Source organism: Stegastes partitus, unplaced genomic scaffold (genome assembly GCF_000690725.1).
Source record: "Stegastes partitus isolate 25-593 unplaced genomic scaffold, Stegastes_partitus-1.0.2 Scaffold909, whole genome shotgun sequence".
NCBI lineage: Eukaryota > Metazoa > Chordata > Actinopteri > Pomacentridae > Stegastes > Stegastes partitus.
Window position 1 is genome coordinate 252,828 of NW_007578640.1, and position 13,220 is coordinate 266,047.

General features: G+C 39.9%; 2 protein-coding genes across 4 annotated transcripts; one reads left to right on the forward strand and one right to left on the reverse strand.

The window, feature by feature from the left end:
• Positions 1-265: 265 nt before the first annotated feature.
• On the reverse strand, positions 266-4,272 carry gng10 (guanine nucleotide binding protein (G protein), gamma 10). 3 transcript variants are annotated; one of them, XM_008293763.1, is made up of 3 exons: positions 4,073-4,272; positions 2,906-3,065; positions 266-660 (listed from the first exon to the last, which is right to left on the reverse strand). In XM_008293763.1, the coding sequence occupies exons 1-2, from the start codon at positions 4,151-4,153 to the stop codon at positions 2,940-2,942; spliced, it is 207 nt and encodes a 68-aa protein (XP_008291985.1). In that variant the 5' UTR covers positions 4,154-4,272; the 3' UTR covers positions 266-660; positions 2,906-2,939. The 3 variants fall into 3 exon arrangements, with proteins under 3 accessions (XP_008291985.1, XP_008291984.1, XP_008291983.1); XM_008293762.1 differs by lacking the exon at positions 266-660 and adding an exon at positions 2,613-2,834 and having other exon boundaries at positions 2,932-3,065; XM_008293761.1 differs by lacking the exon at positions 266-660 and adding an exon at positions 2,613-2,834 and having other exon boundaries at positions 2,938-3,065; positions 4,073-4,265.
• Positions 4,273-6,487: 2,215 nt separating this feature from the next.
• nxnl2 (nucleoredoxin like 2) lies at positions 6,488-9,271 on the forward strand. Its single transcript, XM_008293764.1, has 2 exons — positions 6,488-7,071; positions 8,481-9,271. The coding sequence occupies exons 1-2, from the start codon at positions 6,770-6,772 to the stop codon at positions 8,647-8,649; spliced, it is 471 nt and encodes a 156-aa protein (XP_008291986.1). The 5' UTR covers positions 6,488-6,769; the 3' UTR covers positions 8,650-9,271.
• The last annotated feature ends 3,949 nt before the right edge of the window (positions 9,272-13,220 follow it).

Here is a 13,220-nt window from a genome sequence, read left to right on the forward strand (position 1 = left end):
TGTGCCCAGAACGTCAAGCAGTAAAAATCACATGACAGACTTAGCAAATCCTTTTTCAATAAAGACAGACTTCCAGAGTTCAACCACAGGAAGTGGTGAAACGCTGCTGTACAGCCTGTTGCTAAATCCGTTTTTTATTCAAGGTGAGCTCATTTGTTTACTGAGTGAACACTAATTAAAAATCCACACGTCAGCCCTTAAGCTCTTGTCACAGTTTGGCAAACAAAGGCCTCAAGCGCAGACAAAAGACTCGATCACAAGAATGTTGAATCAATGAAACACAATTTATTTACAAAGATTCAAAAAGACAAACTAAGGTTCCCAAACAGACCGGTGAAATAAGCTCCTACTAACAAATACTTACTACTAGAAATATTACCAAACATCCTCTAAAGGACGACAAACTATACTTTCAAATTAATACAAAAACTTGCCACAATGAATAAAAACCTATAAATAACAACTACTGGTTGAGTAGGCGAGAGACAAGGTTTACTAGAATACGAGAAACTAGTGAGGGGGAGCCAGAGGAGAGGGAGGTGGACCAGATGACTTCAGCAGAGGGACACAGAGGATATGGAGAACTGGAGCCAGAGGAATCCAACGGTGGGGAATCAGGAACGAAAAGTGGATCACAGGTTGACAGCGAACGTGGCGAAACTGAAGCACAGGAGAATAGAGTAAGAACAGGAGTCAAGGTACCAAGCAGAGCATACAAACAAAAGCATCACTAACATGGGTCTTACAATGATCCAGCATCAATGTGTGCCTTGCTGGTGTCTTAAATGCTGAATGCAGGTCTGGAGAGTGAACGGCCAGCCACGCCTCGTCTCAGCTGGAGCAACCGGCTGATCGCAACTCACCACACCTAGTCACTTGTCTCTCCAGCTTGTTGCACAAGAAAAGAAGCGATGCCAAAAATGCTCCACCAGGTGGAGCCAAAGACAGAGGTCATGTCAGCGCTAAGCTTTTTTTTTTATATATATATCTCTACCTAACAAGAAGTTCCCTATGTCACTCAGTAACAGCTCCAACACTAAGACCAAACATGGTTTTAATAGATGATAAACACTTGGAAGAATTAAAGGTCTCTGTGTCAACATCACCAGTCCAAAGAGAGATTTTTATTTTGGCTGCATCAAAACTGCAAATTACAGAGTAAATAGCATCCTTTATGAAATGAGACAGTGAGACTGATGTTATTGAACTTAATCTGAAAATACTCAGGTGCAACTCTACAAAAATTAGATGTGCACCAAAAGGAACCAGGCGGCCTCTCCATTGAATGTGAAACCTTAAAGTGGTGGCAGGTCATGTCTTAACAGCAGATTATTATCACTTAGGCACCACAACTTTAGATTGGAAAGGCTTCAAAGAAAACATTTACAGTAACTATGCATATAGACATGCATCTGAGAATTTAACTTGAAAACATATTCTTAAATGACACAGTTAAAAAATAAATAAATTTAGGATAAAGTGGTTCATAGAAAATCAATGCATTGACTACACTTTAAATAGTTTTCATATAAATGTTATAGATTTGTATATATTCTTAGTTTCATTACTTTTATAAATTTGCAAATAGCATTTAAAATGCATTACAAATCCATTTTCTATCAAGAACCAAAAACTGCCTTCATGAAAACAAACATTGTCACTGTGGTAGTTTATCTAAAGCATTTTGGGCTTCAGAACAGAATTTTAGGTGGCCGCTGTAACTATGGAAACATAGTTTTATAGGACAACCTCGTGCATTTTGCTGATGATTAAAGGTTTAAAACATACCAAACTGAAATGTTCTCCTCGTTCTCTGGCTTCACATTAATGTTTAGGTGATGGTAAGTAGGTGTTAATGTAGATTTTCAGCAAACAATTCCACTAAATTTAAGTGTAAAAAGTTTCTGCTCATTCCTAAGCAGGCGTAATGTAAAATGAGGCCCTCAGTGTGGCACATATTTGAACAAAGGTTGTTGTTAGTGAAGGAGGCATCAAACCGGTGAAAGTATTGAGACTCGTCCAGGAAAAGTGCACCGAGAGGAAAAGGAAGTGATAAAGCAGAGAGCTATCTCATGACTGGCGAGACTTCTTTTAGGCTGATCTAAACTGTTTCTGGGACTATCTATATCTTCATATATGTACAACAGGAGTTAAACTTTATACAACATGTACACCTATATAAAATAAAGAGGCACAAACAGACGTGACTAAACCCATTAAAATTCCCATGACTCACACTGTATATTACACATTTTCTACACTGTGGTGATTCATGTGTTATTTTCTAACAATGTACAGCCTTGAGCTTGTAAATACGTTATAAAATGGTTTTTAAAAGCTTAAATTTGAGTGAAATGTCGCTCTGTGTCTTTGCAGTTTTGAACAGGAAGACTCGGTTTCCTTTCTCCGGCTGTGCTCCTAACTTAGACTGAACATCAGGAAGCTCCGACGCCACGAGATTCCAAGCCGTAATTTCGAGCTCAGCTGCAAACATCCGCTTTGTACAACTTACAGATAATCACTGTATGACTCCACTAGTGTCCACTGGGTAGCAGAGATCATCATACACAGCATTAGTCTACAGGAGCGGGTTGAATAAAGACTAAAATAAAGCAGGTTTATAATTTCCTTTAATCTGTTTTTTACAACAAAACAACAAAAAAGCACATTTGCTTGGCTAGTTGTACAACAAGACATTTATGTGGGGGGAATAAAAACGTGCAAAAGGAATTTCTCATACAAAAACAGGAAATTGAAACCATATAAATTGGCTAAAAACAAAAGTCGCTTCTTCTGTGAGTGAGATGCCACAGTTGTGTCCGCTTTGTCTTCCTCTGCAAAAGGTGCAAAACTTTTTTTTTATCACTGATTTGAAATTCAAATGCAGTCAGACTTGATAACTCACTAACAAAGGCTGTATGCTTCGTGGACGCTGACCTTCATACCACAGCACAGGAGCGCGGTTCCCTGAAGGGGTTGCTGCCTGTAGGGACTCCCACCAGCAGGGCGTCTTTGGCTGCGTTCTGCAGACAATACTGCTGGAGCTCTGCAGCCGCCTGGGACACCTGGGATCACAAACACTCATCTGTATGGTACAGCTTTCTGACACGTATATTTACTGTAAACAGGGTTTCTGAACATTAATAATTCATTTACTGATACGTTTGTGTTGCCAGGTGGTGCACAACCCTCCTGCATGCTGCATCGAACTACATCTTTTTTTTGCTAGCTGTTTATTTAGAAAGAGTTCTTGAATTTACCTTCTAAAAAAAAAAAGAAAAGAAATGCTATTAGAACTCTTTATTATTGATTTGCTCACAGTTATAACTGCATGTGGAGTTTTGCTATTACAGGAATGAGAAAACATTTCATCATCAAGTTATCTTGTATGTAGAAGTACTGATACCACAGCACAAAATACTCCAAGAGAAAAGAATAAAATAGAAGAGGAGAGAATAAACCTTTATTGATCCCTTCGGTGTAAACATCAGGGAAATTGTTGTAATGATTATGAGACTTGCAGTGAAAATTTTAGTCAAATCTATTATACATCATATTTTTTAATTAATATCATTAATGTATTGATGTGTAGGTAGCATTGAGCAGTTAAGGTTAAGCCAGTTTTTTTTTTCAACTATATGACTGAAACTGATCAATCTGCTGATTATTTTCTTGATTAAAAGCATTGATTGGTGTTTTTAAAATAAATCAGAAAGCAGTGATCACAGTTATCTAGAGCTCAACATGTCAAACTATTAACAATAGATTAAAATGTTAAGGAAAAGCAGCAAATTTTCACAATTTAAAAGCTGGAATTGTGAAATGTAGGGCATTTTTTTCCATAAAAAAAAAAGAATTTCCAGAATTTCAGTTCAATTTATAGTATGACATTTATGAGACTGTATGATCATGCTGTAGCAACACAAGTAGTGTTTTATATAAAATAAGAAAAGCAAATCATTATTCTCTATATTAGGGCTTTTTCAGTGGTTGTACTTCGGAAACAAAATAAAGTTAAACAAATCAAGAAAAGCTCATTAGCAAAACCTGAACTCGTATTCTTTGAACCAACCTTTATTCTTTCCACGCTGGCCTCCAGCTTCAGTTGTTCCACCAGCCGTCGCATGTTGGATAAGTTGGAATTAGAAGTCATTGTTTTTGGACAGAAGATCCCTTTGAAAAGAAAAAGTCTCTTCAGTCTTTACACACCAGCGGCTGGCTCCACTAATGGGCAGAACATGCTGGACAAGGAAGAGCGGCCGAGTTTCTTTCCAAATGACCTCAGTGCACTTCACTGAAGAAACAAAGAGAGACACAAACACACAGTGACCTCCACGTGTGCTTCACTGACGATACACAGAAAGCTGCTTTAGAGCTGTAGTCTAGATGTGAAATCAAATAATAATCTCATGTTTACCCATAATAGACACTGAATGTGCTGAAAGTATTTAGTACGTTTATTTTATGTAACATTTTAGTCACTTTACTGGCAAGCTTGCACAGAAACTCACTTAAACATTAAACTACACCAGAAAATAAACCTGTCAAATGGCACCAAATGTCTGGTACATGAATGGAGAAGTTTCCCTTTTGGTTGCATCCTTCACTTAAAACTAGTCCACACGCTTTGAATTTTACTGCACATGTAGTACATTCTAATTTGTATCATTTTAGATGTATTTTTCATCCAAAATCGTTTTTAAAAGTTTACCCCGTTATCATACATGATGTCATTTGCGACAATAATAAGTACATTGGTAATTAAATGACTTGACATAGAACAGTGTCCTGATGACAGTTGGCTTGACATTAACTGAATCCAGTAAACAGTGATGCAGAAAGATTTACAAAATACATTGTTATGCATCTATTAGCTGTGGACAAACTAAATGGCTCTGCTAAATGTTCATTTATTTGGTTTATTTTTGGTGTCTTCTCCTGCTCCACCTTCACCGCCAGCCTCCTGCCCCTCCACCCGAGAGGCTCTGACTCCGACTCTGGCCATCTGAGCAGCCCAGTCTGCCAGACCAGCCTGCAGGCTGTCCTCCAGAATGTGTGCCTTGTTTGCCCATTTTGGACTCTTTCATTTTGTTTTGTCTAGATGCCTTTTTCAGAGCGGCATGCTGTCTCCTCCATGTGGGAGTATCAGGCAGTGCTGTCCAACTCTGCTCTGACTGGTCATCATGAGAGCAGACTGACTCCTGGTGCTGCAGATCACAATCTCTTTAGTGGAGAATGTTTTTATGTGATTGTTCTGTGTTGCGATGGTGATTTGACAACGTCTGACTGATCACCTGACTGTCACTCCAAATGAAAGTCTAAAGTTGACCACAACAGAAGCATTAAGCTGCAAACATCCGAGCTCACAGTGAATGTTGTTCAGAGCACGACTAATGCCAGCTGAGCTCTGAGTGAAGAAGCGCTGGGCTCTGCTCTCTTATCAGCTGTTAGACAGAACCATGATGGAGTGGTGACCACCCTCACGGACAGATGTGAACATCTGTGACAAACAAGTATACACTCCTCTAATGTTGAGCTCAGCTGAGACAAAAACTACTCAAACCAAAAACTGAGGATGCAGTAAAGGTAGATGATGAGGTAGCTGACATATCCAGAGCCCGGGTTGGCCAGACCTCAGGTGGTTCCACATCAGGCAGGTAACAACGCAACAAGGTGGGACGACTCCTGCAGGCCTCACTGAACCTACTTGAGTCACTCTTCCATTCCTCCAAGCTTCCAGTTACTTTTGAACTCTTGTTTCATCTTGCAGCTGCTGGAAGCCACTGATATTGATATGCAAGAGCTGAAGATGAAAACAGGGGAGAAATATCACAGATTCAAGGAGACAGTAGACAGAGACAGCAGCAGCCAGTGTTCATGTTTTTTATTTTTTTACATTTTATCATTACTGTAATAGTTTGTATTGTTTGTGGTAAAGTAGGACTCAAACAGCCTTCAAACACCAAAGACGACTGAACAGCGAAGCTCATCAAAAACAAAAAAGGCTTGAAATATTTCAGTTTACATGTCATGACTCTACAATATAATAAAATGTCACTTTCTTTAATAACGGATAGAAAATATTAAACTTTTTCACAATGTTCTAAAATTGTCTACTGTTTGTTATATATGTGGGAACCTGGAAAAGGTTTATTACGTTTTGTTTTCATCACAAATGAATAAACAATAAGAGAAAATCAACTTCCGTTTTGTGTTTATTTTATTTTATTTTTTAAAATAAAGAATGGCATGATAACTTTGTCCTTCTGCTCTGAAAACAATTTTGAGTTTCCTCGACTTCTAGCCACGGCTGAGCTGTTTTCATAGAGGTGCTGGATTTTATTTTACAGTGAAAAATGAACCCACAGCAAAGAAAAACGTAACAGGAGCAGAAAACGCCCAGAAACTGCCTCAGAGTTCAGAGGCATGCATCTGCGCATGCGTCAGTTTGCGCTGCCGTAAAGCGCTGTGAACAGTCGCGCCGCCGCCGCCGCTGCTGAAGAAGTCATAACAGCAGCTGATGTGTTCTCGGTGTGAAGCTGCCACATGGCTAATGAACTACAACTGTGTTCTGCCTCCTCATTGGTCCGCGGCTGATTACCGGGATTGGCTGTAAGTAGCTTTAGGGAAAAGGTAAATAGTTCAGGAAGCTTCCTCGGAGCTCCGACGCCGGTGTCCGGGTGTTCAAACTTCACCACAGGTATGAGCTAAACGGACACTCTGAGCGTCCGGGACTCTTTACCGTGAAGTGTGTGAGAGTGCAGCCGACATGGTGGAGGTGTTCTCCGGGCGGACTCTGCTCAATAAAGACGGGGACTTCGTGGAGCCGGAGGAGGCTCTGAGGAACAAGGTGGTGGGGATCTACTTCTCGGCGGGCTGGTGTCCTCCGTGTCGGGACTTCACACCCATCCTGTGTGACTTCTACACGGAGCTGGTGGAGGAGAGCGAACCTCCTGCTCAGTTCGAGATAGTTTTCGTCTCCTCCGACAAGTCGACCGATGACATGGTGGAATATTACCACGACATGCACGGAGACTGGCTGGCTCTGCCCTTTACTGATGATTACAAACAGTAGGTGTTTCATTTATTTATTTTTTTAAAACTAAAATAATTCACACTTTGGGCTCACTTCAGTTTACCCGAAGCACAATTAGCTAGCTTGTACTTTATTTATCTTCCATCTAATTAGTCCATGCAGCCTCTTAGGCTCTGCTCCAGCTTATATAAAATGCTCATGAGGGTCACCCTGTCTGGGATTAGGACTAGGAGCAGAGCTGACACACTTCTTCATCCTGCAGCTCAGTGTGAATGAACCAATGATCACTTCATGATTTATTCCACTTTTTGTGTTTCTTTAATTCGAGGTTATGAATTAAATCTAGGTCTTTCTGTTTTTGTAAATATTTGTGTGTATGATGTTTATGATAGAAACCCAGGTCTTTATATCCAGGCTGTATGTCTTTAGTGTTGGAGAACATAAATAACAATACAACAGTAAAAGTCCTGAATTCAGCTGCTGATGTAATGAAGTATCATGAGCAATGTTCTAACTTTGTAATCTCAGACAGGGCTGCGTCTTTCAACTATTTTCATTCTACCACAGATTATTCTGCTGACTATCAAATTAACCATTTAGGGGAAATTATCTAATTGCATTTTTTCTGACTGATATTGCTAGCATTTGATTCAGAATATACTTTTAAATTCAAAATTCAGTTCAGTATTCATTATGTAATATTCTTAAGACATGTGATGAAGCCGTACCACATCAGGTACCATTAATGTGTCAAACCAGGGCAGCATGAATTTGTAAAAACCAAACAAACACCGACATGATAGTTTAAACCCTGGATCAGACATGCTCCATGACCTGTATTCTGAATTGCAACCTTTGTGATTTCCTTGATTCATTGTTCAGTCATAGATTATTACTTTCTTGAGAAAATGTGAAACAAAAATCTTGAAATTAAAGTTTCCCAGAGTTAGGTGACATCCTCAAATGTCCTGTTTTTTTCTGACCAACTTTCCAAAAGTTAAAAATATTCAGATTACTGTCAAATACGATGAACAAGAGCAGCAGAGAAGAGCGAATGTTTGACATTTGATCTAATATTTTAAACCAAAAAGTGACGATCAAAGAAAGTTGCAGCTTAAAGAAACAGATTTTTTTGTTGCTGCTGCTTGAAGGTCAGGTAAAGCTAATTTTCTTATGTTTTTTCTTGTATATTGTGTTCTGTAAGGCAGTGTAATTGATAAAAGTACATTAAAAGTGTTTTGTATGTAAAGTTTAAAAGTGTCATTTGTCTTGTTGCCACAATAGATGCAGTGTAATAATAAGTGCAGCATTTTCCTGTGAAAAGTACGATCGTAGAAGTACAAAAGTACTCAGATTTGTACATTCACAGAGTAGAAGCACATCAACTGTCCTAACGTGTGTTTTTCTTCTAAATGTGTGTCTTTGTCTCTTCCTTCTCTCTCAGTGAGCTGAAGCAGCGCTACAAGATCACTGCGGTGCCCAAACTGGTGATCGTGAAGGAGAACGGCGACGTGATCACGGACAAGGGCAGGAAACAGATCCGGGACCGAGGCCTGGCCTGCTTCAGGACCTGGCTGGACGCCGCCGAGATCTTTCAGAACTTTAAGGGTTAGAGACTCAACTCAGCGTCAGAGAGCAGAACAAAACCTGTAAAGTCTTTCTGCACTCACAGAAGGTGTTATGGGATAAGAGCAAACAACTTATAATACAGTTATACAAAATCACATCTATTTATTTATTGTAATTATATTTCTCGTTTTGCTTTTCTTCTTGACAAAGACTTGATATTCTTTACATCCAAAGCGCTCTAAAATCCTTCAAATGAAACCATCTGATGGTGAAAAACTGAATTTGAGTTCAGTTTCTCACATGTTGTGGTCTGATGAAGGATTTGCTTGTAGATCTTAAAGTTGCAGAGCAAAGCTGCACCAAACATCCTATGCACTTAATCTAAGCCTCAGGCATGTCCTTTAGGGAAAGTATGTGTTTAGTATGACCAATACAAGCCAGCTGCTGTACTCTCTGTTGATTTTAAAGTACGCTAATGTGACTAGTTCAGCTAAACTTTGCTTTTAGTAGCTAGAGATTTTCTTTCCAGAGAGCCTGCCTTTGTATATTTCTAAAAGAAAAAATTATAATAATACTTGTAGTTCTATTTTGAGCTGCCTGTATATTTTTATATTTTGTTTTATATGAGTTGGTAAGACTGAATATTAATTAAAAAATAATATTCTATTATTGTGGATGTTGTGTGTCTTGTGTCAAGGAGCTCGTGTTTTATGAACAAACAAACAAACCGATTCCCTTTTGCCTCGTTAAGCGGCAGAAAGCCCACGGGATCGGTTTCCAGCGTGCTAGCACATTCACATCCGCTGCCCTAATTGCCTGTTTCCCCCTGTGTACGCTGACACTGCTGTTAACACTTTGTGCATAATACATCCAGCGGGGCGTCGATGTGATGAGTCTGCACAGGCCTGCATCTCCAAGTCAGTTTGCTTTATGATAGTAAGCCATCAAAGAGCGCAGTTTCACATCCAGCGACGCCCCCGATGCTTCGTTCGGGGATAAAAAAAACTTGCAGGGTGCTTCTCCTCGAGTCAGGTCAGGTGCATTTAAGCCGCCCTTTATCACAGGTTTGTCTCAGAGGGAGGACGTTGCAGAGAGACGAGCCTCTTTAGATCTCTCACAGAGCCAAAATGATGCAACTCCTCAAAGGTGGAACCGAGCGCGAGACTCATATCAGCTTGTTAGAAAACGACGTGACAAACCCACAGACATCTGCTGCGCTTCAAAGGGAATCTGTGTCTGTTTGACATCCAGGAGAGACTGAACTTTATTGATCCAGTTTGCATCATTATTCCTGTGGGGAAAGTTTGTGGAGGGTGCAATCCCACGGTCGACCATGTGAGGGCGCTGTGTTGTCATATATGAGAAGGCTGGTGAATTAAAAGACATTTAGCTACTCATTTTTTTGGGAGCATGCTTCACTTGAGATGAGCAGCATGAATGTTTCAGCCATTATGGCCAATTTAGAGGACTGTGCTGTTCGTCGCAATTTAACGTAGAGGACCGAGATGATGCGGTTTCTGATTTAAAGCCTTCCTCCACTTAAAAGTGTGTTTTTTCTTCTCGTTATTTCGCCTCACTGCGCAGAATCGTGTCTGTGAAGACTTCGTGGGGTGTTTCTACATGTATCTGCTGAAGGAGGGGAAAAAGTTATCACGGTCCATGGACTCTTCCAGTGAAGTGGGAGACATGCTGTGTCCTGCGGTTAAATATTGAAGAGGGAGATGTTTCAGTATTTATGGATTCTGGACTTTTCAGCCAGAGGAAGACCAGAATTATTAACAAGCCGATGGCCGGCATAGGAAGCTGTTTACTGTGGTTGTGCTGTATTATTGATGTGCTATAATCCCACGAGGGATGCGCCATGAGACGACAGGACACACACCTAAAATTCATACATATATTCCATATACAGTAAAGTCTTTATATATATGTGTGTGTGTGTGTGTGTGTGTAGGATACCTTATGAGAAAGTGGGACCAAAACTTTCAAAGTGCTGATTCTGGCACATTTGTAATTTGTTGCCCAAGATATACAGAGTTGAGTTTCAGATTTTACTATTTGTTCATAAAGCTCTTAATGGATACGTTCCACCATGCATTACTGATACGTTAGGTTTATTTTCTGCCCCCAGGCCTCTGAAGTCGTCATCACATTTACTCCTCTTTTTTTGGTTATCACACCCAGGCTCTGAAACAGTCTCCTGATCCACATTAAATCCCGTCCCACTGTTGGCAATTCCAAAGTCTCAGCTTTATTCTATGGCTTTTAGCTTTTCCTGAAGCTGCCCTGGTCGTGTTCACTCTTAGTTTCTTTACTGATCTGATGTTTCGTATTGATCGCTTGTCTGATTTCACTCATTTTCTCCTTAGCTCGCTTGCTTTTTTCTTAGCCGATATGCTTTATCTCATCTAAGGTTGTCTTCATACGTGGTTATACTTGAGTTTTCTGTGATTGTTGTCACTCTCTAAATACATTTATGATTAAATATTGCATGTTATCAGCTTTGTGTTTTGTCCTCTCTGTTCTGCTCTTCTGGCTCTGGAGCTGCTCAGGTCTCATATGTGGTTACTGATTCCACAAACTAGTTTATGTTCTCTTGTTTGTCTCTGCTATCATTTCCACCCTCACCCCAGCAGGTCGAGGCAGATGACCGCCCTCCCTGAGCCTGGCTCTGCTGGAGGGTTGCTTCCTGATAAAAGGGAGTTTTTCATCTTCACCGTCACCCATATGCTGCTCATTGGGAATCTTTGGGTTTGTTGGTTTTTCCATGTATGACGTTGTAAGATCTTAACTATAATTCTTAAATTAGTCACACAACTTGGTTTGGTGTATAATATTTTAGGTTCCTAAGTTAGTCAGGTCAGTTAGTATTCTATATAATACTGTAGGGACTTGACCCTAACATTTAAATTTGTTGGACAAATTTGCATAGTTACCTGTATTATAAGGTCCTAACGTTAATATTTTATTTAGTCAAGTTAATTTGTATTTTATCTAATATTGTAGGTCTTAACTGTATTATTTAGTTTACTCAGGTACATTTCATATTATATATATTATACATAATAGTATAGGGGCTGAATCTTAGCACCCTGTTAGGTACATTTGCAACATATTTTTCTATTTGAAAGCACTTTGTTGCTTTAAAAGTGTTATATGAATAAAAGTGTCTCGACTTGAATTAATGCTGTGCCCTGTAATGGCATAACATTAATTACATTCACTTGTCATCACTTATAATAATTCAAAATATAAAACCATAAACAAAGAAATAATGAGAGACAGTTGGGGACATTATTCTGAAATGATCCCTTCTACATGATAAGGAGCAACTTTTTCAAGAGTATTACTAATTTGGAATGCATGGACTGACTTATTCACACAGTATTCCTGCAATGTGCAAGTAAAACATGCGAGTCCTCCTCCATCCCCAGCAGCAGCAGCAGCACCGCTCTCTCTATCAGTCCTGAGGGAAGTGGAACCGCACTCCGAGGACACTGCTGGTATTTGCCTGCTGCCTGACTGGGACCCCGGTCCTCAGAGAGCCCCGCAGGTCACTTCAGATTTAGATGTCGACTTCACATTTGGACTTCTTGTTGGCTTTACAAATGAAAGGCAGTAGTGTTTCCTGCTGCTGTAACGGTGTCTTGAGTCGCCTAACAAGGCTGTCTTTATGTGGGAGCCGTGAGGAGGGAGGCGGGGAGGAGGGCGGACCGGCGGACCTGCACGGAGAGAGCGCGCCGGTGTCAAGTTCACCGCGATGAGCGAGGCGACTTCCGCTCAGCGCCTTCACAATAAGACACCAACGTAACCGGGAGTTTTATTTGTTTATTCCATTTTCTTGCATTTTTTCTCTCACTTCTTGAAAAGGGGGAACGTATCATGAACATTTATAGCATTTTACGTTGGTTACACTCATGTTTTCATAGCCTGGACCCCCCATTAATAGCTTAAATAACAAATGCACCAATCTGTAGTTATTATTTGATAAAATCACAATGCTTAACATTGTTTTTTAAAAACTGTTTACCGAAAGTCTCTTTTTGGTGATTGCTTAATTCTTAAAAACTAATTCCTATTAATCAAAGTTAAACATTTACAAGTTTTTCCCCCGAGGAGAATAATCCCTTCCTGCCTGAAAAGGAAGTTTTTAGGCTAAATAGGATAAACTAGCCAACATTTTTACAACAGCTACCTTTTCTATAACGGTGCCATTGAGGGATATTACAACAACTTAGAAAATAGGTTTCATTGCTGAGAAGAATAAAGTCACTTTTATGTTTGTGATATTAAGCTACAGCTGAGGATGGTTAGCTTAATTTAGCTTAGCAGCTAGCATGGCTCTGTCCAAAGGTTGGTCCCTGGTTTCCAGGCAACCTCACCATGACAGCGAGGGACGGTCTGCCAGGTAAGCTCCTAAAACCCTGTGAAAGTAGAAATTCTTGCTTTTACGTTTCAGTTAATGTGCAAATTATTCAAGTAAATTATAAATTTAAAAAGTGAGTGAGCTTTGTAGAGGAGCAGGTAGGTGTACTTTAACATACATATGTGCTAGCTTGTCTGTTTCTAAAGTTTTTCTGTAAGCTAATGCTAAACTAACCAGCTGCTAGCTGTG